The following is a 25153-nucleotide window of genomic DNA, read 5'->3' as shown; positions in this document are numbered from 1 at the left end:
CCCCCTCTTCCCTGCCTATCAGAGACACCATCTGGGATCTGGGTGAGGATGGGTCAGGGGCCAGGGGCATGTTTGGAATGAAAGGAGGCATTTGGGGTGCCCCAGGCAGTGCCAAAGCAGAGAGATGGATTGGGGAGGGGGTCACCGGCCCTATGACCCCGTGGCCCCAGCAGCCCGGCCGGTGGGGCCGGGCAGGACTGGCCACAGAAATACCTGCCCTGGGGAGAGCTGTGATTAGCAGCGCCCACAGCCCGGCCTCTGACCCCTGCCCTGCCCCGGGCACTGGGGGAGCTGGGGAGGGGATGGGACCCCCACAGCCCCGCTGCCCCCCACACCACGGCCAAGCCGTGGGGCCGAGGAAGAGGAGGGCGAGGGCGGCCTGGTGCCAGCAGGCGCTGTGCTGGGGCAGGTTGGCACACGTGCCAGTGCCAGGGGGATGCAGGGGTGCAGTGCGGGCCCCCCCAACCCTCGCTGGAGGGAGGCAGCCACCCGCCGCTTGGCAGAGGGGGAGAGGAAGGCTGGGGGGGGCCTGGGCCCCCCGCGCTCCCCCCGGGGCCACGGGACCGGCTGCCGGCACCGCGCTGTGCTTCTCTGGCAGCGCCGGCAGGAGCGCGGCTCCGGGGGGGCCGTGCCGGGGCTGGAGGGAGGGGGCAGCTGCACAGTGGGGTCTTCACGGGGGTCAGACCTGGGGAGAGAGGGTCCCCCCCTCTGAGGCTTTGTGCTGGAGCCAGGCCCTGTGACACCCACGTTGAGGTTGGGGGATCCATGTGGGGGGCACGTTCGCACCCCGGGGCCGTGCCGCGGGCTCGTGGCTGCTGTGAAGCCGCATGGGAGGCAGAGCTGTGGCGGTCCTGCTGCGTGCGGTGATAGCTCTGCCTGCCTGCCATCAGTAGGCTTCAGGGTTAACGCCCTGTAAAGGGCAGGAATCCTTCCCATCCCGACTGTTGGATGGATGCAGGGGGAGAGGGTCGGGCGGGGATCTGGTTACTCGGCCAGATCCCTTACAGGGGGAATAAAGCGGGCAGTGTGTGTGAGGGCAGCCGGAGGCACGGCCACCCGGGCGAGATAAACCTGGGAACAATGATAAAACCTGGGACAATGCAGCAGGGCTCGGGGGGAGCTGACTGCCGGTGGGGTCCTGGGTGGGACCAGCTCACAAGCGAGGGGCACCTGCGGGTGCTGGGGGGACTTCCATGGGGCTGGGGAAGGGGCAGAGATTAGTGGATGCCATCAGGTGCCACTCTCATGCCATCACCTCTCTGCCCACAGCACTCAAGAAGTCGTTTGAGGCAGAGGATGGGGATGAGGCGCCCAGCTTCCCACTGGTGTTGCCGCTGTCCTCGGGCACCGGCGATAACCAGCAGCTGCTCCAGCCCAGCCACCCCCCCTGCTCGGGCACTGCCGCCAGCTCCAGCCCAGCGCCCAGCCCCGTGCTGCGGACCCGGCTCAGTGCCAGCCATGCCACTGGCCGAGCCAACGGCACTGCCGGCACCGGCATCGCCCGCACTGCCTCCTTCCAGACCCGCCAGGCCTCTGCCACGGGGCCAGGAAGCGACGGCGAGAGCCTGCGCAGCTCATCCTCCAGCCTGGAGAGCCCTGCACCCACCAGGCCCCTCCTGCCACCGGGCACCCCCCCAGCCACCAGCCCTGGCCTGAAGAAGGTCCCATCCCATGGAAGCGTTTTCCCAGGGGTGCTGGATCACCCTCTCTGTGGGGCCGCCGCCAGCCATGGCTCACTGCCAGCGCTGGACCTGCACATCGCCGAGGAGCCAGGGACCTCCGTGCAGGACCCCTCGCCATGGAGCACCCAGAACCCTGCGCCCCAGCCTCACACCCACCAGCCTTCCTCCTCCTCCTCTTCCTCCTTCTCCTCCCTGGCCCCATACAATGGCACAGAGGCAGTGCCAGGGCTGCCCACAGTCCCAGAGGGGCCAGGGCAGTGGGACGTGGCCCCCCGCATGCTGTCCCGGCCGCAGCTGAGGGTCACCCTCAGTGCCAGCCCCATCCCGTCCCGACGGCACCTGCCGCTGTGCTGGGGCCAGGGGGAGGCAGCCCCGGCCCCCGCCACCCTCTCCCCGGGGAGGGTCGAGGGGCTGCCCCCACTGCCAGCCCCCCAAGCCGCCTCCTTCAAGCTGGTGTCACAGCCACAGACAGTGCAAGTGAGCTCCCAGCCCGCCTTCCTCGGGGGGCTGGTGCTGGTGCCGACACTGGGGACACCAGCAGCGCCCCGTGGAGCCAGAGGGAACCCCCCCAGCACCGGGCTGGTGGGACCACGGGGACCCTGCATGGTGGCAGCAGCTCCCAGCAAGGCTGCAGACGGCAGCGGGGCAGCGGGGACACCAGAGCACGGTAGGACTCGCTTCCTCTTCTGTCCCCTCTCCCCACCAAGAAAGACCCCTTGGTGGGCACAGCGTTGCCAAAATACCCCCACCGCTGATGCCGGGGAGAGCGTGGATGTGGAGTGACGGTGATGCCGGGGACAGAAGGAGCCCTGCCAGCTCACTGCTCCTCATGCCGGGGGGCCATGGAGAGCGTTGGATGTGGGGGGGCTGTAGAGCACAGAGCCGAGCTCAGCGCTGGCAGCAGTCCCGGCCCCGGGGTGCCTGGCGAGCTTCCCACGCCGCCCCGGCGCTAATTGTTTTTCCCGGCACGGGGAGACAGGTCGGGACACATGTGCCCCATCGCGCCGGGCCCCGCGCGTGCCGCCTATCGCCGGGATCTTGTCCCGCGTCCAGCGCTTTCTTCCCCAATCTTCCCTCCTCGCCTTGGCACGGGAACGGATCCTGTTCCTCCCTTCCCGTGGGGCGCAGGAGGTGGCGGGGGGCCAAGGTGCGCCGGGGCGTGCTCGGCGCACACCGAGTGCCACGGGGAACGATGCCGGGCTCCCCGGCGCTGCCGTGCCGGGGTGGGCTCTGCCAAGCCCATGCCCGTCCCCAGGCATGGGGTGAGGGATTCCCCGTGTTCCACTTCCCGGCGGCTTCTCCAGGAGGGCGCCGGGGTGGCCGGGAGACAGCCTCTGCCGCCGGGGCTCCCCGTTCGGGTGCTTGGGGCTCCTTGCCCGTCTCGCTGGGCTGTCGTGGGGCCGCCGTCGCCGGGCCCTAAGTACTAACGCGGCAAAGGCATCCATACATCTGCTCCGGGCTGCGGTGAATCATCCCCCAGCAATGCCCGTGCGCTGCCCAGCCAGCCCGGCTGCCCCGCGGCACCCGGCCGGGAGGAGGGACGGCGCTCCGGACGAGCCGGGGTCATGAGGACACGGGGGAACAGAGCTTGAGGCTGAGCCGGGGTGATAGGGACACTGGGGGCAGCGCTCAGGGCTGAGATGGGTGATGGGGACAGGGATATGGTGCTCAGGGCTGAGTCAGGGGCATGGGGACACACAGGGACAGTGGTTGGTCCTGAGGCAGGGTGACAGGGACAGTGCTCAGTGCCAACCTGGATTAACGAGGAGATGGGGACAGTGCTCAGGGCTGTGACAGTACACAGGTACACAGTGCTCAAGATCAAGCCAGGGTGATGGGGAAATGGGGACATGGTGCTCCAAACTGACCCAGGGTTATGGTGACACCGGAACACTGTGCTCAGAACCTACCCAAGGTGATGGGGACACACACAGTGCTCAGGATGGAGCTGTGTTGATGGCAGGCAGTCGAGCGTGGCGTGCCCAGGCTACGGGGTGGGACANGACAGTGGTTGGTCCTGAGGCAGGGTGACAGGGACAGTGCTCAGTGCCAACCTGGATTAACGAGGAGATGGGGACAGTGCTCAGGGCTGTGACAGTACACAGGTACACAGTGCTCAAGATCAAGCCAGGGTGATGGGGAAATGGGGACATGGTGCTCCAAACTGACCCAGGGTTATGGTGACACCGGAACACTGTGCTCAGAACCTACCCAAGGTGATGGGGACACACACAGTGCTCAGGATGGAGCTGTGTTGATGGCAGGCAGTCGAGCGTGGCGTGCCCAGGCTACGGGGTGGGACATGAGCCAGCGGGCAGCCTGTGGGCACCGGCTGCCCTGCAGATGGCCCAGAACCGGCAGGGGACTGGCAGATGCCACTCAGGCACAGCGGTTTCTCTGCCAGGAAGAGGTGGGAACGATCTGTTTCCTCTCCCGGGAGGCCACCCCGGCCCCCAGCCGCTGACACCCGTGGGTGGCCTTGGGGTGTTGTGGCACGCTGGGTCGGTCCCACAGCCCGTGGGAGGAAGCTCCAAGTGAGCCGGCGGCCGCCGTGTTTCACTTCCACGCCGGGTCGCCCACGCAGGGCCTGGGGCGAGGAGGAGGAGGAGGAGGAGGAGGAGCGGAGGAGGAGCCGTGGGCCGCAGCCGTCCTCCGCCTTGCACCCCAGGAGCCATTTGGCCCCAGTGACCAGCTCTCGGCAGCAACAACCCCGGCTCCGGCCGGCTCGCCCAGGTAGGGATGGTGTGGTGGCACCGGGAAGGGCGGTGTGCGGGCAGGGGGGTGCTGTCACCGGGGCTGGGTGACTGTTCCTGGTCCCCAGTCCCCAGCGGTGCTGCAGGCTCAGGGTTTCGCTCGATGGTTCACTTCTGCTTCTGCTCAGTGACGGTCCCCAGCCACCCCCGTCCCCATCCCATGGCTCTCTCCTGCACCAGCCAGACAGCCGGGCTGGCTCTGGGTCTGACTGTACATGGGGGTTGTCACCACTGTCCCCTTGGGATGTGTTTGGCACTGGGACAGGCACCAGCATTTCTGGGTCATGTTGGGCTGGGCGGGTAGAGCTGTGGTGTGGCTGGTGTGGTGGGTGCATCCTCAAAATCCTCCATCCCTCTGCCAGAGGGGTCAGCTCCCATGCACCTGATCCAAAGCCACTCTCTCGCCATCCCATGCCCAATTCGATGCGGTGGCAAACAGTGGGAGTGGGAGCAGCACAGCGGGAGCTCCTCTCCTGGCTCATCCTCTCCCAGCACCCTCCACCCTTGGAGCCTTATTACAAGCTTCCCTGGGAACTGGCCAATTAACCCTGCATCAGTAATTAAATGCATGGAGGAGACCACGGACCTGGGATTACTTGTCCCTGCCTGGAAAATAAGAGCATCTGTGATGAGTCCTGGAACAGGTCTGGCTGCAGGAGCCATTTGCCCCAGAGCTCCGTGGGGATGCCGAAGAGCTTCCATGTGGCCACCCGGCTGCTGGCCATTGCTGACAGGGCTTTTTGGCACCAAGGGCTGGGGCAGTGGGGGCTCTGACCCTGTGGGGGAGGCATTTGTGGCTGCAGCATCCAGTGTCACCCCTCAGCTCCACCAGACGTGTCCTCTGGCTGTGGTTGTCTCCTTGGTGCTGCCACTGGCACAGCACAGGAGATGGCTGAGCCCCTGCATGGGTGCTGCACTCTGGGGACCACCCTGGGGAGTTGAGGGGTGCAAGCACTAAATCCTGCCTGCTCCCTGCCTGCAGTGTCCAGCCATCTGGGATAGCTCCAGGCAGTGGCTGCATCACTTGGTTCTGGATCTGTCCTGGCAACTTCCAGGGCTGGCAAGGACCAGGAAGTGGGGCCAGGGTGGGTGTGCAGGGGGGCCAGTGACCCCCAGGAGCAATGACCTGTCCGGATGAGCATCTCTCCCAGTAGTTGTCAGGGTCCCCTTCCTGATGGGGACATCCCATCCCACCTCCCTGCCTGCCTGTGGAGCAGCCCACCAGGAGGGGCAGTGCTGGATGGGTGGATCCCCACAAGAGTGGGCATCTTGCCCGCTATCAGCACCCCCATCTGGGTGTCACTGCTGTCACCAGGAAATCTATGGCTGTTTCGCCACTTCCGAGGAACACCCCGACCCACGGGGGCACGGGGCAGCTGGCACATGTGACACTGCTGTCCCCCACCCTGCCATCGCCCTGGCAAGGTGCCCACCCAGTGGGCACAGGGTGCTGGGTGCCCCCCCCACCAGCTGGATGCTGTTGCCATGGCAATGGGTGTGTTCAGCTCCATCATCTGGTACCCCAGATTGGCTCAGGTTGGCCCCTGCCCACATGTCCCTGGTCCCCTGGCTGTGTGGCACACAGACACGGCCTCGGCAGGACACCTGGCAGCCTGGGACATCACAAGCTGCCACTCCGGCCTCGCTGGTGCCAAGAGCTGGCTGGCACATATGGGGGAGGCTGTGGTGTGGGGGGACGCAGGCGCCGTGGGGCACTGCGGCAGCGGGAGGGTGGCACGGCCACCACCCCTCATCCCACCCTGCTGTGCCAGGGCTGGGCACGGGTGCTACTGGGGTGGTCCCTGGTGCCAGGGAGTGCGTGGGTGCCAGTGGGGATGGTACCCACAGTCAAACACTCCCACTCCCCTTCAGTGCCACTGCAACTACCCACGAGGGCAATGGGTGCTGTGGCGGGGAGTAGGGGTGTCCCTGTGCCATGGGGGTGGTCTGCATCCACGCTGGCCTGGCTGGAGGCTGAGGTGGGCACAGTCGGGTGGGCACAGCACGGTCGGTGCCTTCCGCACTCAGCAGTCAGCCGGCAAACTGGGCACAGGGGCTTGGCTGTGGCGGGGAGGGGGCTGCGGGAGGCGGGATATTGCCATGCTGGTCATGCGTGGGAGCGGCAGCCGAGCCGGAGCCGGTTTGGTGCCAGTCGGGAGCTGGCGGAGGGAAGGGGGCCGGGCTGCAGTGCTGCTGGGGCTGGGGATGCTGATGGCACCCGGGGGAGCCCCCCCGACCGTAGCGAGGAGCTGAACGAGGGCACCGCGGCGCCGAGGTAGGACCTGAACAATGGCCCTGCTGGGAAGCGGGAGGAGGAAGAGGAGAAGGAGGAGGCAGAAAGGGATTGGAGGCCCCCCAAGCTGCCGCACAAAGGGCTGGAGCGGGCGCAGGGCTCCGGTGGCCCCCAGGCTGGGGCATGCTCTGGGCACGGTCCCCCGGACAAACCCCGTGTCCCGGGGGCTCAGGTTGTGCCGGTGCCTGCGCTGCGCTCTCCGACACCCCCCAGTGCCCCTTGTCCAGCAGTGACCGATGCCTGGGTACAGTGTGGGATGGCTCTTCCTGCCCCAGGCCGGGAGTCCTCTGGCTGTGCCGGGGCCGGAGCGGTGCTTCAGGAGGTGGCCTTGGCATGGGCGGCAGCATAGGCCGGGCAAAGGAAGCTGGCCATGGCCATGCTGCCCGATGCCACATCGCAGAGCAACCGGTGGCATCGGGGGGGTCCAGTGGCAGAGCCACCTGAAGATGCCCCTGGCACCTCCTTAGCACCCTCAGTGTGCCGGGGGTGGCGTGCTCGTGTTGCCAGGCTGAGCCTCGCCGGCTGCCAGGAATGTGCCGGGGCTGTGTGCCCGCCGGCGCGGCTGCTGCTGGGGCAACGGTGCCGGCGGAGGGGTGGGCACCAGGGGCTCCGGGCTCACCTGCCTTTGCCCACCCGTGCAGGGAGCAGCCTGGAGCCCGAGGAGTGCAGCATGGAGCCGCCGGCCGTGCCGGAGGAGGAGGTGCCCGTCACTGTAGCGCCCGGCCCGGTGGGTTGCCAGCTCTTTGGATATGTGGGAATTGAAGCTGTGCTCGACCAGATGAAAATCAAAACCATGAAGACGGGCTTTGAGTTCAACATCATGGTTGTGGGTGAGCATTGGGTCCAGGGTTTGCTCCTGGCTGGGGTGGGAATCCTGGCTCTGATTCTGCTATGCCAGGGAAATTATGCTTTTAAGGGGTTTTAAGGAAATCTAAGGGATTTTAAATTATTTAAGTAGCAAAGAATTGAAGAGGAGTAACATCCCATACCCCAACATCCCATATCAGCATAACATAGTGATGCTGATAGGTGAGCTCATCCCAACCTCTGGGATGCTCCCAAATGGATACCAAGGTGTTATAACCTTGGGAATAAATTTATATGGGAGATAAACCAGACTATTCCAACCTCTGGGATGTTCCCAAATGTCTACCAAGGGGTTATTGCCTTGGGGAATAAATTTACTTGGGGGGATAAGATGGGCTATCCCAACCTCTGGAATGCTTCCCATGGATAATGAAGTATTACGGCCTTGGGGAATAAATTTATTTGGGAGGTAGATTGAACTAGCCCAACCTCTGGAATACTCTCTAATGGATACCGAGGTGTTACCACCCTGGGGGACAAACCAGAGCTGCCGGTGTCCCCTCAGGGCAGAGTGGGCTGGGCAAGTCGACGATGGTGAACACCCTCTTCAAGTCCAAGGTGAGCCGCAAATCCTCACAGCCTGAGCAGGAGGAACGTATTCCCAAGACAGTGCAGCTCCAGTCTATCACCCATGGTAAGGTTATCACCATGGGGACATGTCCCACCAACACCTGAGAGAAACAGAGGACCAGGGGGAGGTGTGAGGGCAGCCTCTGACCCCCCTCCCCCAGTCCCCTCCTTCTCCCAAATGCTTCATCCCCACTGACCCACCTCTCTGCCCCAGTCATCGAGGAGAAGGGGGTGAAGATGAAGCTGACAGTGACGGACACGCCGGGGTTTGGAGACCAGATCAACAATGAGAACTGGTAGGACACAGTGGGATGCAGCAGCCCAGCTTGGTGCATGACAGTTTGGGGTGGGGGTTGAGCTCAGATGCTGTCCCCCAACTCGTCCTCAGCTGGGACCCCATCATCAAGTACATCAACGAGCAGTACGAGAGGTACCTACGGGAGGAGATCCTCATCACCCGTAAGAGGAAGATCCCAGACACTCGAGTCCATGGATGTGTCTACTTTGTCCCCCCCACAGGTCACTGGTGAGTCCTCACTTGCAGCACCTGTGGGGTGATGGGGTCACCCCAGGGTGATGGTGATGGGGTCACTCTGAGGTAATGGTGGTGAGGTCATCCTGGGATGGTTGTGTCACCCTGGGGTGATGATGGGGGGGTCACCCCAGGGCAATGGTGGTGATTCCACCTCAGGGTGATGGTGGTGGGGTCACCCCATGGTGACAGGGGTGGGGTCACGTGAGGGTGATGGTGGTGGTCCTTGGCAGGCTGCGCCCACTGGATCTGGAGTTCATGCGGCGGCTCAGCAAGATTGTCAACGTGGTGCCAGTGATCGCCAAAGCCGACACACTCACCCTGGAGGAACGGGCAGAGTTCAAGCAGCGGGTGAGGACAGGTCCTGGGGCACTCCTAGGGTGCCCCCTGTATCCCCAGCCCAGCTCAAGTCCTGTATCCCACAGATCCAGGAGGACCTGAAGACCCACGCCATCAGCGTGTACCCACAGGAGGACTTTGACCAGGACCCTGAAGACAGGGCACTGAATGACAGGATTCGGGTGAGTGCCAGGATGCTGGGATTGGGGGTGCCAACCCTGGGGAGAAGGGTGGGCGAGAGACCCTCTGGGGCAGCCCGGAGCACCCGGGGTGAGCACAGTACTCTGCACTGGCAGGAGAAGATCCCCTTTGCCGTGGTGGGGGCGGACCAGGAGCACCAGGTGAATGGCAAGCGAGTGCTGGGCCGCAAGACCAAGTGGGGCATCATCGAAGGTGAGCGGAGCCCTTTGCACCTCCAGCCCTCCCCAGGCGTGGGGGGCCCGTGGGGCTGCAGAGAGCAGCACCCAGGGGTGCGTCCCTGCCTGGGTGTGTGCTGAGATGTGTCATGGAGCCATGCTGGTGCTCCAGTGGTACCTAGAGCATGTTGGGATGTGCTCCCTGGGCATCCGCCCACCACCATGCCCTGCTGCCCGCCCACTACCCACCTGCTGCCCCTCTGCCTTGCTTTGCAGTGGAGAACCCAGCACACTGCGAGTTCCCCCTCCTGCGGGACCTGCTGATCCGGTGAGTGGGGGACCGGGTAGGGGATGCTGGAGTTCCTGATGTGACAGCAGGGCAGAGTGGACAGTGACATGATGCCCTTCCTCCCCTTGCCACCCTGAGCAGGTCACACCTGCAGGACCTGAAGGACATCACCCACAACGTCCACTACGAGAGCTACCGCGTGCGGCGGCTGAACGAGAGCAACCGGCCAGTGCTGAGCCCCCTCAACGGGCTGCCTGGCAAAGGTGAGGGTGGCAGCCACCTCTGAGCCACCTCATGCCCCCCAGAGCCACCACTGGACCCCGCGGCAGTGCCCACTCCTGCCCACCATGGCTGTGCCCAGACCCTGCCTGGGGTGAGGAGCCCATGTTAATTTGGGGTGAGGTGACCCCTGACAGTGCCCAGCTGCCCCGATGTGGGTCCCTCGTCCCCAGGCTCTGCCATGGGCACAGACCCCATGGACCCCGTGTGACATTAAAGGTCAGGCTGGAGCCTTCAGCCTTTGCATCAACCTCCTCCTGCTGCACTCTGCACTTCTGATGTGCCACCACTCTCCTGTGCTGCTCCTGGATGAGACTCCCCCAGGCACCCTGGGCAGGTGGGGGTGCTGCCCGTGGGGTGTGCCGGGGTGGGCAGGTGCAGGTGCCCTCCCCATGGTCACCTCACCCGTCCTGCCCTGTGATAGCAGCTGGCACAGGTGGACTTTGAGCCACTTATCAGGTTGTGGAGGTGCCAGGAGGGGTGTGGAGGTGCCAGAGGTGTTTGGAGGTGTCAGAGGGGTGTGGAGGTGTCGCCTGCAAGGGTGTGAGGGGGCTACACCCAGCTGTGGCACCCCCCTGCCAGAGGGTTCAGCCCCCCACCCCTTCAGGTGGGCCCAGTGGGTGCTGCCCCGCTGGCATCCAACCCTGGCACTCTGTGGGGATGGGGTGTCCAGGTGGTCCCCCCAGTACTCCTGGGGTGCATGAAAGGCCCCTTTGTGCCTCCTGCTGTGGGCAGGGCTGGGGCACGGTGCCAGGACAGTGGCACAGGGTGTTTCCTGCCTGCCCCGGCCCCGCCGTGGGGCTCGGCATCACCGCCAGCACCGACACCCTTTGCCCGGCCCCGCGTTAATGATCCACCCGCCGGCGTGGCCGCCAGCCCCCAGCAGCCACCGGGCCGGCCGTGCGTGGTGCTGGTGGCAGCAGCTGGGGGTCCTCAGCACAAGTGGCTTGGAGGGGCTGGCAGCTCCCTGCCCTGTGCCCCACCCCTCAGCCCCAGCACCCAGATAAGAGCGGCTGCCGGCAGCAGCGGTTCTGGGGCGTGCGGCGTGGCCGGGAGCGCCGGCGGGACCATGGCGAGGGTGAACCTGCTCGCCCTCACCTCCTGGGTGGGCATTGTCCGGCTCTGCGCCGTCGTGCTGTCCTGCCTCACCTTCAGCCTGGTGGCCTCCACGGGGAACTTCGGGGGTCCCTTTGGGACGTGGTGCATGTTCACCTGGTGCTTCTGCTTCATCGTGACGCTGCTGGTGCTGCTGCTGGAGCTGCTGGAGCTCTACCCCATGCTGCCACTCTCCTGGGATGATTTCACCTCGGCTTTCTCCATGCTGGCGGTGCTGATGGTCTTCACCACCTCGGTGGTCTTCCCTGCCACCTTCATCAGCAGCCCCTGCAGCAGCAACAAGTGTGCCCGGCAGGCCGTGGCCACCACCACCTCCTTCCTCTGCTTCCTCGCCTACGCCGTCGAGGTGGGACTGACCCGTGCCAAGCCCGGGGACATCAGCAGCTTCCTCTCCACTGTGCCTGGGCTCCTCAAGGTCTTTGAAGCCTACGTGGCTTGTCTTATCTTCTCCTTGCTGGATGAATACAATAAGGAACCCGGCCTGATGTGGTGTGTGGCTGTCTACTCCATCTGCTTCATCTTCACCCTCCTCATCATCATCTTCACCATCGGCCGGTGCCTCGCCTACATTCCCTGCCCGCTGGACAAGGTGCTGGTGGGGTACAACTTCCTGGCCCTGCTGATGTACATCACTGCCACCGTCCTCTGGCCCCTCTACAGCTTCAAGGGGAAGGGCCGTCCCAGTGACTGTGGCAGGGGCTGCCCGTGGGACAAGCACCTGGGGGTCACCTTCCTCACCATCTTCAACCTCATCGCCTACTTGGTGGACCTGGTCTACTCCAGCAGGATGGTCTTCATCAGGACACCTTCCTAAGGGCTCTGGGTGGGGTGAGGACTGGGTTGAGGGCTGGGTCCCAGCGTGGGGATGCCGGTGGAGCGGAGGAAGAGGCTGGATGCCTTGGAAAGCTCCTTCTCCCTGAGCCAAAGCAGAGCTGTGAGGCACTCCCAGGGTGTGCTCAGCAGGGGCCCCATGGGCTGCACAGGTAGGGGGCTGGGGGGGCCACAGGGGACTACTGAAACCCTGGAGCTTGGGGGGGCTTTGGGATTAAATTGGGTAATTTTTCACTTGTTTCTGCCTCCTCTTTCTTCCCCTTCTCAATTTTCTTCAGGATCCTCCCGGGGGGTGAGAAACTGTGGGGCACCAGTAGCATTTGGGGGGACAGCAGCAGAAGTATGGGAGGGCACCAGGCTTCAGCAAATACTCCTTCTCCTCCTTGTTGACTTGGCACCGGAGTGAAGCAGGGTATGACCAGGAAAAGCCCAACCCGGATGCCTTTTCCTTGGCACCTGCACGGGGCCCTGTCAAACAGGTTCAGGAGGAATGTGGCTGCTGGGGGGGTTCTGAGAGCCTGCCAGGTTCTTGTCACCAGCACTACGGGGTCCTTGTCACCGCCACAGTCACCCCAGCTGGAGCCCTGCTGGGTTTGGTCCCAGCCACATGGGCAGGAGCCCTGTGCCTGCTGTTTACCCTTTGGGGGTAAACTCCCCCTCCCTGGGGGAAAACGGGGCAGAGGGGTGGCTGTCACCCAGTGCCATCAGAGCTGGTGGTACTGACACATGTCACCAGGGGGATGGTGGCACTGCAGGCTGAGAAGAGGCAACAGTGCAGTGAAGGCAGGGGAAGGCGTGCCCGCAGGCAGAGTTCCTGGCACTGTGCTCCCGGATGTGGGATGGGTGCCCATGGGGCACCCCGGAAAGTTTTGGGGCCACTGTCCCCACGCTGTTCCTTATGCCACTGCTTGCCCTGGCCACAGCCCGGAGCCATCACTGCTGCCTCGAGACTGCCAGAGCCATGTCAGGGTCCATCACTCTTGCCTTGGGGCTCTCAGGGTGACACAGAGTAGGGTCCCCACCATCAGGAGATGGCAAAAACCAGCCACCACGAAAGAGCCCATGGGTGCCCTGGTGCCTGGGCAGGTGGGACCTCCATGCTCTTTGCCAGGGCCACTGCACTGTGGGGTCACAGCACCTTCAGAGACAGCAATGCAGAGTGGCCTGGTGGGTGTCCCCATTGCCCGGTCCATGTCCCCACAGTGGCCATCACTGTGGCACGATGGGCTGCTCCCCTGCACCCCAGGCAGCGGGGCTGGAGGGAATGGCAGAATTTTGGGGGGAAATAACAGGAAAATGGCAGTGGACAGGCACAGCCTGGTGTAGCACCTGAGTGTGGATATTGATGATGCCCAAGATGATGGAAATTCCCAGAGGAAGGAGGCTGGGAAGCACGGGGAAGCTGGGAAGCATGGGGAAGCAGTGGTGTGGCTGGTGATGAGCTGTGCCAGTAACACGTTTGGCTGGGGGTGGCACACGGGCAGTGCTGGCACGTGGGGTGTGGTGGGGCTGAGGGGGCAGGGGCTGGGCTGGCAGTGGGGTGCAGGTGAGTGGCTGGAGGAGATCTGGGGAGTTCCCAGTGGGAGTCCAGCCCAGGAGCCCCGTCGGGGCTCAGTGCCTTGATGGGACCCCAGGGCACCTCCAGCTGTGGCACAGAGTGGGTGCTGAGGGTCTCTGGGATGACCTGTGACCTGATGGGTGCAGGAAGCCCTGGTGCAGTGCTGTGCTGTGCCTTGCCAGGCGTGCCCCAGTGCCGGCCTGTGCTGTGCCACGGGAGCCCCGGTGCTGTGCCATGCCGTGCCAGAGGGCCTCTCGGTGCCGTGCCATGGGGCCGCGGTGCCGGTGCGGTGCCATTGCCAGTGCAGTGCCAGTGCTGGTGCTGCTGTCACTGCGGTGCAGTGCCGGTGCCAGCGTGGTGCGGTGCAGTGTTGTGCCGGTGACAGCGCCGGTGCACTGCCACTGCCGGTGCAACGCCGGTGCGATGCGATGCCGGTGCCGGTGCGGTGCCGGTGCGGTGCCGGTAGGGTCCCGGTGCGGTGCCGGTGCCAGTGCGGTGCCGGTGCGGTGCATTCCTCCCCCTAGGGGTCGGTGTGCCGCGGCGCGGGGGGCGGTGCGGGGGGCGGCTCGTTCCTGCGCACGGCCCGGGACGGCCGGGGCACGGCGGCGGCGGGGAGCGGGCACCGCCGCGGGCCGGTGAGTGCGGGCGGCGGGGGCGGCGGGACCCCGGCCCCGCGGGGGAGGTGGCCGTGGGGAGCGCTGGGGAAGGGGCGGCGGAGCCCGGCCTGGGGGGCTCCCACTTTTCCCCCCACCGTGGGCGGCCCCAGCCCCTCGGGCCGGTCTGAGCTGCCCCGGTACCGGGATGGGTCGCGGGACGCCGTGCTCCGGTGGGTCCTCGGCGTGTCCCTTCCCTCATGCCGGGGCTGCCTCTGCCTCCGGTACCGGGACCCCCCGGCGAGGCTTTCGGCTTCCCCCAATCTGCCACTAACCCTGTTAGCAAGGTGTCCCTCTGTCCCCTAGGGATGCCCCTGTGTCCCCAAATGCCTCTGTAGCCCCAGGAACACTCCCGTGTTCCCCAGTGCCCCCAAGGATGACTTTGTGTCCCCCTCTGCCTCTGTCCCCCCAGGGATCTCTCTGTGTCCCCGGCTGGACAAGCTGCCCGCAGACAAGACCCCTGCCCCCTCCAAGGCCTGATACCCCATTCGGGGTGACTTTCAGGGTGACTTACGTCCCCTCCCTGTCCTGTGGAACTGGGGGCCAGGGTCAGGAACCCCCCGGGCTGCCCCGTTACTCACCCTGAGCATCCCCAGCCCCGCGGTGGGTGCTAGCTGTGACGGGTGCTGGCCAGGATGGGTGTTGGGGGACAGCTTCGGGAAGGGGATTCAACTCCTGCCCAGAGAAGGGATGTCCGGCACCAGGGTGACCAGGAGTGCTCCCCGAGAGCAGCTCTTCAGGGCACGGTAGACTGTGGGTGCCCAGAGAGGGGTCCCCAGGAGCATCGGGCAGGTCTGACCCCATCCCCGCGTCCCTGCGACCCTCTCGCTGTGCTGCCCACCGCAGTCGGGTGGGGACGTGGCGCCCCGAAGGGATGGCACCGTATTTTGGGGGGACACGTGTGCTCCAAGGCACTGGCGTCTGCCAGGCAGGGCAAGGGTTAACGGTGGGAGAGTTTTGGGGTACCGGGGTGTCCCCGGCTGGGTAGACCCAGGCTGCTCCTCGCACGGGTGACCTCACGCTACTGCCATGGCAACGGCTCGTGAAGTCACCGGGAGCGGGGCGGCTGCTTCGAGCGTGGGGTGATGGGATGGGAGCGTGGGAGGCAGCGGCGCGTCCCCCGCGCTCCCGGTCACCGCGTCCCCCGCGTCCCTCCAGCATGAGCTGTGCCCCCGCCGGCGCCTCCGGCTGACCCCCGCCGTGCCCGCCGTGCCCGTGTCACCATGCTCATCAAGGAGTACCGCATCTGCATGCCGCTCACCACCGAGGAGGTAAGCGGGGGGCACCGGGACCGGGGCTGGCAGGAACAGGGGTGTCTCGTGAGTGTCAGTATGGAGGGGGCTGTGGGTGGTGGTCCTGTACCCACAGGAATGCAGCGCCAGGGATCAGGTTCCTGCCCTGAGAGGGTCAAAGTGACCCCCTTTGCTGTCCCGTGGCACAGCTCGTGGCAGGGACCGGTGTGTGCTTTGGTAATGCTGGGCTCAGGATGTTCCATGCGAGGGCTGAGCTGTAATTTGGGGTGCAGGCAGGGGGGACATCCCATCCCTGGGCACAGTGACGTGGGGGCACAGAGCCCAACAGCAGCACCTGGGCAGTCCCAGGACCACGGGATGAGTCAACAGGCAGAGGGCACTGGGGTTTTGGATACCCATGGCACTGCAGCTGCTCCAACAGGGAGCACAAGCTCAATCCCTGCTTCAGCAGGGAGCCCGAATCCCATCGGCAAACAATGTGGACAGCTGGACCATCCCTGGCCAAAGGTCTCTCGTGAGCATCTGGAGCTGACAGGGACATTTGGGGGGCAGGGAGCTGCAACAGTGCCCACCCTGGACAGTACCAACCCTCCCTGGACTCTGTTTTGCTGTTGGCATGTGGGGAAGGTTTTAATTTAGGCAGAGAGGGTGATAAGATCGCGCTGGCGTTGGGGTGATGGATGGGATCTTCAGTGGAACAATCAAACCCTTATCGCGCGGCTGCATCACCAAACACACATATCATTATATAGATGAGATATCCATACCCACATATATCATACAGATACAGTTTTCCCTGGCTCCCAGGTGGTTTGCTGAGCTGGGAGAGCAGGACACAGGTGCTGAAGCAGCCCAGGGACATGGGGGTCAAAGAGGGTGCCCCAGGAACCCCCTGTCCACTGCAGGGCTCAGGCTCTGCCACCTCTTGCTCCACGCCTCAGTTTCCCCCCTGGGCAGCGTGGCTGTGCCGGGTGGTCAGTGGGGCCGCTGGCACTGAGGCCAGGCATTGTGGTTGCAGTACCGTGTGGGGCAGCTCTACACCATCAGCAAGCACAGCCACCAGGAGAGCGAGAAGGGCGAGGGCGTGGAGGTGGTGAAGAACGAGCCCCACGAGGATCCCGTCCACGGCCCTGGCCAGTTCACTGAGAAGCGTGTCCACCTCTCCAGGTAAGCCGGCGGCTCCGCCGAGGGGTGCTGGGTGGGCACTGTGAGCAGGGAGCCAATATTCCCTACAAAATTCCTGGAGAACATCCTTTCTGAGTCCTGGACAGCCTGCAATGTGGCTGCACACATCTCCCAGGGTGCTGCCATCATCTCCCAGGGGTGCCCCCAAGTCCTGGAATGCAGCCATCTTTGAGACCTGCACCCAGCTTTGGGGGGTGCACCTAACTCCCAGGGTGTACCCATCTCCTGGGGTGCACTTCTCTTGGGGGGCTGCACTTGTCACCTGGGCTGTACCCATCTCCCAGGTATATACCACCTTCAGGGGCTGCACCATCCTTGGGGGTTATTGACCAGGGTGCACCCATCTTCAAAGCAGTGCATCCAACTTCCTGGGGGCTATCTCCTGCAGTGCACCCATCTTCCTTGGGGTGCACCCCTTCTCTGGCGGGCTGCACCCTTCTTCTGGGGCGCACCCATCTCAGGACATCCACTCCTCTCTGCTGGTCACCCATCTCAGGTACCAGTAGGTGCCTGGGTGAGGGGCTCAGCAATGCCCAGGCCCTGGAGGTGTCCCCATGTCCCCTGACGCAGCCCCAGGTGCCCATGGGGCTGGCACTGCTGTCCTCATGTCCCCCCCAGTGGCTGCTCCTGACAGGGAGCCACTGGTGTGAGACAGGTTATTTTTAGCTGCCTCACTCACGATTCCCCTATCGGGGCAGGTATTTATAATGCCTGAAAATTAATCAAAACTCACCTCCTGGCTCCTCTGGGGGCCTGCTCCTGCCCAGGGTGCTGGGAGGGGGATGGGACCACCCTGGGCTCCTGGCCCTGAGGAGGTGGAGGGTCCTGGGGAAGGAGTGACAGTCCAGGAAGATGGGTGGGGGTCTCCTGGGGTGGGGACAAGAGGCTGGGGAGAGGGAGGTGGTTTTGGGGAGAGGATGGGGGCACTGGGGAGGAGATGAGAGTCTTGGGATGGAGATTGAGGGTCCTGGGGAGTTGGCATGGATCCCTGAGGGGGCCCTGGGGTGGAGGTGATGGTGCTGGGGAGGTGACAAGGGGTCTCTGAGGGGGGGGTGCTGGGGTGGTGGTGACAGTCTTTGGGAGATGAAAGTGTCCTGAGGTGCAGATGTGGGTCCGGAGGAGGTGGTTGGTGTCCCTGGGGTGATGGGGTGCAGGTGAGCATCCCTAGGGGGATCTTGGGGGGAGGTGAAGGTGCATGGGGGGGAGCTAGGGCAGAGTGAGGGTCCCGAGGAGGTAATGGGGGTCTCTGGGAAGGGTTTGGGGGTGCATGTGAGGTCCTAGGGTGCAGGTGAGGGTCCCTGGGGGCCTGGGGTAGAGATGAGGGTCCTGGGGAGACAGCAGGGAGTGTCCTGAGGTGCAGGTGGTGATCCTGGGGTACAGATGAGGGTCCTGGGGAGGTGGCAGGTGTTCCTGGGCAGTGATGGGGTGCAGGTGAGGGAATCCTGGGGTGGAGGTGAGGTTGCATGGGGAGGATCTGAGGTGGAGGTGAGTGTCCTGGGGAGGGGATGGGGGTCCCAGAGCCAGGCTGTGTTTGGTGGTGCGGGGCTGGGTGGCACCAGCCATGTCCTGCCCTGAGGGGGTCCTCTCTCCACGGTCCCCTGCAGCAAACTGCCGAGCTGGGCACGGGCAGTGACCCCCCGAATCTTCTACATCACTGAGAAGGCCTGGAACTACTACCCCTACACCATCACTGGTGAGCCCCGGGAAGGGCATGGGGGTGGGCACCACTGGGAACCCTGTCCCTCCCTGGCAGGGGCCATGGGCTGCCAGGAGCCTGGCCATGGCCTCTGCCCCTGGTCTCACTGCTCCCCCTCTCCCCCATGGTGCCACCTGGTCATGCCACCCCACAATGCTGATGTGCCACGGTGTCCCTGCAGAGTACACGGTAAGGAGGTGGCACGGGGGGACCTGACCCCTTCCCCAGCACCTGGCATGGCTGGGGATGGGGCACTGAGCTGGGCATCCCCCTTGGGGAGAGTCGTCCCTTGAGGATGGGTGTCCCTTAGGATTGGGTGTCCTTGGGACTGGGCATCTCTTGGGGCTGAGTGTCCCCTGGGGGTGGGAGTCCCTTGGGGCCGGGTGTCCCTGAGGTGGGTGTCCCTTGAGGTGAGTGTCTTTGGGGATAGGTGTCCCTGGGTCTGGAGATCCCTTGGGGTGGGTGTCACTTAGGATTGGGTGTTCCTGGGGTGCATGTCCTCGGGGATGGGCATCCCTTGAGGATGGTCATCCTTGGAGGCGGGTGTCCCTTGGGCAGGGTGTCCCTTGATCTGGATGTCCCTTGGGGCAGGGTGTCCTTTGGATGGGTGTCCCTCAGGATAGGTGTACTTGGGGATGGGCATCCCTTGGGTAGGTGTCCCTGGGAGTGGGTGTCCTTCAGAACAGGCATCCCTTGGGGACCAGCTGACAGCCACTCCCTGCAGTGCTCCTTCCTGCCCAAATTCTCCATCTACATCGAGACCAAGTACGAGGACAACTGCGGGGACAGTGAGAACGTGAGTGTGCACCACAGCTGAGCCCTGGCAAACTCATCACAGGGGCCATGTGGTCCATGTCACTCACCTTCCCTCCCCTTCCCAGATCTTCCACAGTGACAAAATCCTGGGCGACCACGAGGTCTCTTTCCTGGACATTGCCTTCGACGAGATCCCCGAGCGCTACTACCGCAGCCTGGAGGTACCACGGTCGGGGACGAGGGGGCTCCCTGGGGCCACCCCTCTGTCCTGGGGGGGCTCATGGCCCTGCTCTGCCTGATCCCCCCAGGACCCCCGATTCTTCAGCTCAGCCAAGACGGGCCGGGGGCCGCTGCGGGAGGGCTGGCGCCAGCACACCAAGCCCATCATGTGCTCCTACAAACTGGTGAGCGTCAAGTTCGAGGTGTGGGGGCTGCAGACGCGGGTGGAGCAGTTTGTGCACAAGGTGAGGGGCATCCAAGCTGGGCTGGGCGGATGTTGTGGGGACAGTGACAGGGTGCTGACCCCCCTGGTGCGGTGCAGGTGATCCGGGACATCCTGCTGATCGGGCACCGGCAGGCGTTCGCCTGGGTGGACGAGTGGTGCGGTGAGTCTGTGGGGTCACCCTGGCGCTGATGGGGAGGGGGGCACACGGTCCCCGTGCTGGGAGGGGGCTGCAGGTCTAACTGCTGATGCCACTAACCCCATTGGCAGCTCTCACTCTTCCTCCAGCTCCCCTGCTGCCTGCACTGCCTGCTCTGCCTGCTCTGTTCCACTCCCCTTGCCCTCACCCCTGCCTGCACCCTGCATGCTGCCTGCTCTGCTGCACACCTGGGGGGGACAGGGAGAGGGGTCCCAGCCTGCTGCCTGCACTGCCTGCACCCCTCCCTGTCTGGCAGGGACGCTCACTGCAGGCGCTGCCAAGCACAGACACAGGGATGGGAGCCCCGGGTTTGGTGACAGCCGGTGGCAGGTGCCGGCGGGAAGCAGGGCCGTCCTGGTGAGTGGCTCTCTGCCTTCCAGACATGTCCCTGGAAGAGGTCCGGGCCTTCGAGACTCAGATGCAAGTGGCCACAAACCAAAAGCTGGGGAGCCAGCACCCCTAACTCCCGCTGCCTGCCAGGGCCGGACACTCCAGACCCCGCCACGCTGCCTGCGGGCAGGTGCAGGCAGGGGAGCTTGTGCCCCCCCTGCACCCCGCGGCAGAGGGTCCCCCCTCCTGGCTGACCTCCCCACGTGTCCCCTGCCTGCACTGCCTGTCCATCCCTTCCCCGCTGCTGGCTGGGCTGGTGCCGGAGCGGGTGGCTGGCTGCGCTGTCCGGCTTCCCCTTCCCTGCCTGTGCCCTTGTCCCCAGCCCGTCCCCTTGCCGTCCCCCAGCTCGGCGGGGAGCTGAGGTGCAGGGTGCAGGCTGCCCCGGGATGAGGGGGTGCAGGATGCGGCCGTGCCGAGCGGCCCCAAGCCCGGCTGTGCTCAGCAGGGATGACGATGGAGGACGTGCGGCGCTACGAGCAGGAGACACAGGAGGCCACCAACGAGCTCATCGGCCTGGTGGCACCTGCCATCTCGGTCAGCGAGGTGGGGCAGCCGACGGCCACGCACTCGGCCCCTGCCAGCGCCCCCTCCACCCCCCTCAGCGACGAGGCCCCCGAGTTCCTCGCTCCCCCCAAGACTCGCCCTCGGAAGAAGTCGGCGCCGGAGACCCTGACACTGCCTGCGCTGCGGGAGCGCACTGGCGCCGAGTGATGCTGGCAGTGCCACACCGTGCTGGACTGTGCCAGCTCCGCCGCCCACCACGGCCCCTCCGACAGGCACCGACCCCAGGGAGGGACCCGCCGTCGGGGCGCTGGGAGCCCCGGGGGGGTGCTGGCCTCCCTGAGCCATTGCGGGTGCCCAGGCAGGTCAGTGCCACCGCTGCCGTGCCACACCCGCTGGCTGCACCAGGAGAGGACACCAGGCCTGTGTGGGTCCCTGGCAGTGTCGGGCAGTGCTGCAGGAGCCGGTTCCTTCAGCCCCACCCACCCTGGTGTCTGCAGGGGCCATCGAGGCTGGAGAGCAGTGGGGAGGTGCCAACTGGTGCCCACCGGCCGTGGCCAGGCTGGTAGGAAGTGCCAGGCTGGAGCAGTGCCCTGCAGGGTAGGCACCAATGCAAGAGCACAGTGCAGGTGACAGTGACAGGTGACAGGGCGCTGGGCTGGGGCTCCCCGCGGGACCCTGGGGGCTGCACAGCCCCGTGCACGGCTGGTCCCACAGTCGGGGTCCCCTTCACTGTCCCTCCAGAGGCTGTGGCTGCCTGGGAGGGGGCTGGGGTGGGCTCAGCCCCTCGTTTTGTTTGGGAAAACAACGGCCTTTTTGGAAATAAAGCTTGAGACACGGCGGCCGGTTGCTGGCAGGGGTTTATTTGGTGCTGTGGAGGGGTGCCATGCCTGTGCCAGGGTGCTGCGTTCCCCCAGGACTGGATGTGTGCAGTGAGGGATGGCTGGATCGCTGATCCTGGGATGGGGCAGTGAGGGCTGGGGGGCAGCTGGGCAGGGCAGGTAGGATGGCGCTGACTGCGGGATCAGCCCAGCACTGGGGTGATGCCCCCGCCCACAGCAGCAGCACTGGGCTCCCCTCCCTGCCAGCCATCATCATCATCCTCCAGCCCCTCGGCCCCCGGCACAGCAGACGCCTCTGCTCCCAGCAGGGCAATGTAGTGGGAGCTGCAGTAGACGGGCGCCTTGTTGGGGCTGGAGTAGACCTGCTCGGGCCGCAGGGAGGCAAAGGGGTTGCTGGCGTAGCCCACGATGTGTGTCTCGAGCTCCACGAGGATCTGCAGGGAGGCCTTCAGCTCCTGCTCGCTGTGGGAGAGTGGAGGACAGGCCTGTCACTGGGCAGCTGTGCCGGTTCAGGGGCCGTGGGGCTGTGGGGCTGCGCTCACCTGTACACAGTGAAGAGCACGGGCAGGCCATAGTCCCGCAGCAGCAGCAGGGTGGGCAGCCACCCCGCCAGCAGGTCTGGGCAGGCGTGGAAACCTGTGGGGTCACAGCAGTGAGAGCTCCACCCCCCTCCCATCCCACCCCGGCCCCACAGCTGTGTCCCCCTGCCCCCACAGAAGGCAGAGGTGAACTCGAGGCTGCGCTGCCTCCAGGAGCTGAGGCAGGTGGAGGAGAGGTACAAGGAGATCCTTGAGTCCATCTGCCAGGTGGGGACATGGTGGGACACTGGGGACATGGGAGACATCTGAGAACATGGGAGACATCTGGGAACATGGGGAGACAGATGTGTGGAGCTGGGGAAAGCCATCTCCAACTGCACCCACTCCATGCTAGGGACCCCAGGGCACATGGTGGTACTGGTGATAATGTTTGGAAACCCTCAGCAAGGTGAGGTCTGGCTCCCCACCAGCACAGGGGGCACTCCAAACTCTGGGTCCTGCGCTGAGCACAGCACCAAGCATTGGCAGGGACCCCTCTGACCAGCAGGTGGGTGATACAGGCAGGACAATGAGTGCCTGGTGGGGGACGAGGCAGCCACATCTCAGGGGATCACTGCAGCTGCCCACTGTACCTCGCTGCAAAGCCCTGGGCATGTCCCATGCCACCTGCAGGCTCAGCCCCAGGTGCTTCAGAGTGCTCAGGGTGGTTCCCAAGTCTCTACCCTGTGCCCTGCAGGGATGTCCTGCTCCCAGGTGTGAGGGTCCAGCCTCTTCACAGCACAGGCACTCACCTGGGTGAAATCCCACCACCAGGTCAGGACGGGCAGCCAGCTTGGTCTCCACGTGGCTTTCCCAGAAGTCGTGGTAGAGCCCCTTGTAGCTGCTGAGATAGACCCTTCCCCGGGGCGCTGGCGTGGCCAGGGGTGGCCTCATGATGGGTCCGTCCACCACGTCCACACCCACCATCACCATCTCCATGCCCTGGTGCCCCGGAAACATCCGTGTCAGCTCGTCGTAGTCTGTCGGCCGGGTATTGAGGGTCTCCACGTGGGAGGCCCCCACCACGTGCACGGTGAGGGGCTTGGCAAGAGGGTCGATGCCGAAAAGCCGCAGCCCCAGGCCGATGGTGAGCGGCCGTGAGTGGAAGTCGGTGACCAGGCGCCGGATGGACTGGCGCAGCTCCCCGTCCTCCGGCCGGGGCTTCCCAGCGTTAGCCCAGAGCAGGGTCATGTACCGCCCGGCCACGATGGCACCCAGCTTCTCCTCCAGCTGCTCCTGCATGGAGAACCAGTCCTCCCAACCCTTCACATCCCGGGCGGGTTTTGTCCAGGTCTCCGTGGGGAAGGGGATGTCTCCTGGAGGTAGGGAGAAGGCTGGAGGGTGCAGTGGTGGCCCCACAGCTCAGGCTGCCCATCCCACCTGTGCTGCAGGAGTGATAGAGGAGAGGGGCTGGGGGAGGGACCCTGCATCCCACCATGGGACCTGTGCAGACCGGGATGGGGGTCAGGTAGGCTGGGGGGGATGTGTCCAACCTGTGAAGACGAGCCACTCCACCAACCGATCCAGGGCCACCAGCTTCAGCTTCTTGCAGAACTTCTTGTGCAGTGGCCAGTTGGCACGCTGGCATGCCACGCCACAGTAGTACACGTTTTGGCACCTGGGCAGACAGGCAGCAAGCCCAGCCATGGGGAAGGGGGCAGGATCTGTCCTGCTGAGCCTGGCTCACCCCCCTCCCAGGGCTGTGTCACAGTTTTGGGGGTGCCCTCAGGTTGAAGGTGGGTGCTGGGGCCAGACACCCCTCACTGCACTCCAGCCACTGGGCTGGAAGCGAGGGATGGATCCATCCCTGTGCCATCAGACCATCCCTTCCATACCTCTTGCAACGTCGGAGGCTTTTGGGGTCAGGGAGGGCATCAGGGAGCTTCTTGCATTCAGCACAAAACTTGAAGGTGTCCTCCATCTTCTGGAACATGTCAAAGTAGGTCCGGATGCCGAAATCGCTGCCGCTCTTCCTCCCGTCCATGGCAGACCTGCACATGTTGGGGGGTGAGCAGGATCCAGCCCACTGCAACCACAGTGGGGCTGACGTCCTGCCTCCGAGCCTGCCAGGATTTTTATCTCCAGCCAGGAGCATCCTGGCCTGGGTGGGGATGGGGAGCTGGGATCCCTGGAGGGGTGCACCCAGGAGCCCATCAGAGCCCACATATGGGCTGGGCCGGGAGGGTGGGATGAGCCAGGAGAGACACGCCAGCTGTGGGGGACACATGGGATGGCCTGGCTGGGGCGGGGTGGGGAACGTGCACCCACGAGTGCTCACTCACTTGTAGTCCTCGTAGCTCTCCATGTTGAGCTTCTTTAGGATGACGTGGGACAGCCCCGGCACGTTGCGGTCCATGGCCTGGAAGCCCAGCGAGTCCACGTCCGGAGCCCTCGCCGCTCGCTCCTCCACGACCTTCTTGGGGCGGCCGGCTTTGGGGGCAGCGCCTGCTGGCTGGGCCGTGGGGGCTGCAGGGCAGAGGGGTGCGGGCGGCGGGGCTGGCTGGGGGGTCCCCGTGTGCTGCTGGGGTCCCCCCCGCCGCCCACGGCGCCTCCCGCCCGCCATGCCCTGCTCGTCCCGGGGGGCCACGGCGGTGCCGGGAGATTCCGGGAAGTCCAGACAGTCTGTGCCGCTGCCGGGCTCAAATGTCAGCCCCTAGGGGGAACGAGGCCCCTCCAGCGGGAATCGGATAGCGGAGCTATTCTGGGCATCCCCTCCCCGGGAACGGGCCAACCCGCTCCGGGGGTCCGGCTCCCGCCCCGAAAGCCGTGGTGGTGGCAGTGGGGTCCCCCAAAACCCCCTAATGTGCCACACTGCACAACTGGGGGGATCTCGGGGGGCTGCCCAAGCCCCTGGGACCCCCTGTCACCATGGGGCCGTGGGGTCCCCACCCCAGCCTGGCCTGCGGGGACGCCCCTCTAACCCCCTCAGGGCCCCCAGTAGGGTGTGAGGGAGTGGCTGGGTGGGCACCACAGACTCCGCCAGGAGGGGTGAGGGGCCACAGTGGGGCTGGGGCAGCAGCTGGAGTGCTGCAGGGGCACCGTGACCCTCCCCGCAGCCTCGTGTGCCAGGACACTCGGGTGGGCTCGGGGGGAGCCCGCCCACGAGGGGGGCGGGTAAGGGCAGCCCACACCCATCATGGCGGCGGCAGCGGCTTCACGGACACGCCCCCCTACGTGTGAAGACCCGAGGTCT

At 65.1% G+C, this 25153-nt stretch overlaps 4 protein-coding genes across 7 annotated transcripts; 3 read left to right on the top strand and 1 right to left on the bottom strand.

Moving 5' to 3' along the window:
* Window positions 1–4311: 4311 nt before the first annotated feature.
* On the top strand, window positions 4312–10214 carry SEPT12 (septin 12). 3 transcript variants are annotated; one of them, XM_017808761.1, is made up of 10 exons: window positions 4312–4415; window positions 7370–7558; window positions 8101–8229; window positions 8380–8461; window positions 8554–8691; window positions 8931–9048; window positions 9123–9218; window positions 9333–9429; window positions 9669–9720; window positions 9823–10214. In XM_017808761.1, the coding sequence occupies exons 2-10, from the start codon at window positions 7399–7401 to the stop codon at window positions 9965–9967; spliced, it is 1017 nt and encodes a 338-aa protein (XP_017664250.1). In that variant the 5' UTR covers window positions 4312–4415; window positions 7370–7398; the 3' UTR covers window positions 9968–10214. The 3 variants fall into 3 exon arrangements, with proteins under 3 accessions (XP_017664250.1, XP_017664251.1, XP_017664252.1); XM_017808762.1 differs by lacking the exon at window positions 4312–4415 and adding an exon at window positions 6560–6710; XM_017808763.1 differs by lacking the exon at window positions 4312–4415 and adding an exon at window positions 6895–6972.
* Window positions 10215–10332: 118 nt separating this feature from the next.
* Window positions 10333–12121, top strand: LOC108494344 (myeloid-associated differentiation marker homolog). Its single transcript, XM_017808755.1, has one exon. It carries the CDS (start codon window positions 10661–10663, stop codon window positions 11888–11890), a length of 1230 nt encoding a protein of 409 aa, XP_017664244.1. The 5' UTR covers window positions 10333–10660; the 3' UTR covers window positions 11891–12121.
* Window positions 12122–15257: 3136 nt separating this feature from the next.
* On the top strand, window positions 15258–21380 carry LOC108494350 (cytoplasmic phosphatidylinositol transfer protein 1-like). Of its 2 annotated transcripts, none has more exons than XM_017808765.1 (9): window positions 15258–15389; window positions 16390–16538; window positions 18161–18249; window positions 18434–18441; window positions 18977–19048; window positions 19134–19229; window positions 19317–19472; window positions 19550–19613; window positions 20485–21380. In XM_017808765.1, the coding sequence occupies exons 1-9, from the start codon at window positions 15342–15344 to the stop codon at window positions 20748–20750; spliced, it is 948 nt and encodes a 315-aa protein (XP_017664254.1). In that variant the 5' UTR covers window positions 15258–15341; the 3' UTR covers window positions 20751–21380. The 2 variants fall into 2 exon arrangements, with proteins under 2 accessions (XP_017664254.1, XP_017664256.1); XM_017808767.1 differs by lacking the exon at window positions 20485–21380 and adding an exon at window positions 20030–20247.
* Window positions 21381–21382: 2 nt separating this feature from the next.
* Window positions 21383–24538, bottom strand: MSS51 (MSS51 mitochondrial translational activator). Its single transcript, XM_017808753.1, has 6 exons — window positions 24243–24538; window positions 23796–23951; window positions 23454–23578; window positions 22713–23276; window positions 21925–22018; window positions 21383–21844 (listed from the first exon to the last, which is right to left on the bottom strand). The coding sequence occupies exons 1-6, from the start codon at window positions 24521–24523 to the stop codon at window positions 21565–21567; spliced, it is 1500 nt and encodes a 499-aa protein (XP_017664242.1). The 5' UTR covers window positions 24524–24538; the 3' UTR covers window positions 21383–21564.
* Between the last annotated feature and the right edge of the window lie 615 nt (window positions 24539–25153).

The sequence above is a fragment of the Lepidothrix coronata genome, unplaced genomic scaffold (assembly GCF_001604755.1).
Source record: "Lepidothrix coronata isolate B3197 unplaced genomic scaffold, Lepidothrix_coronata-1.0 Scaffold24, whole genome shotgun sequence".
Taxonomy (NCBI): domain Eukaryota; kingdom Metazoa; phylum Chordata; class Aves; order Passeriformes; family Pipridae; genus Lepidothrix; species Lepidothrix coronata.
The sequence above is the reverse complement of the archived record's forward strand: the minus strand, read 5'-3'. Positions and strand labels throughout refer to the sequence as shown.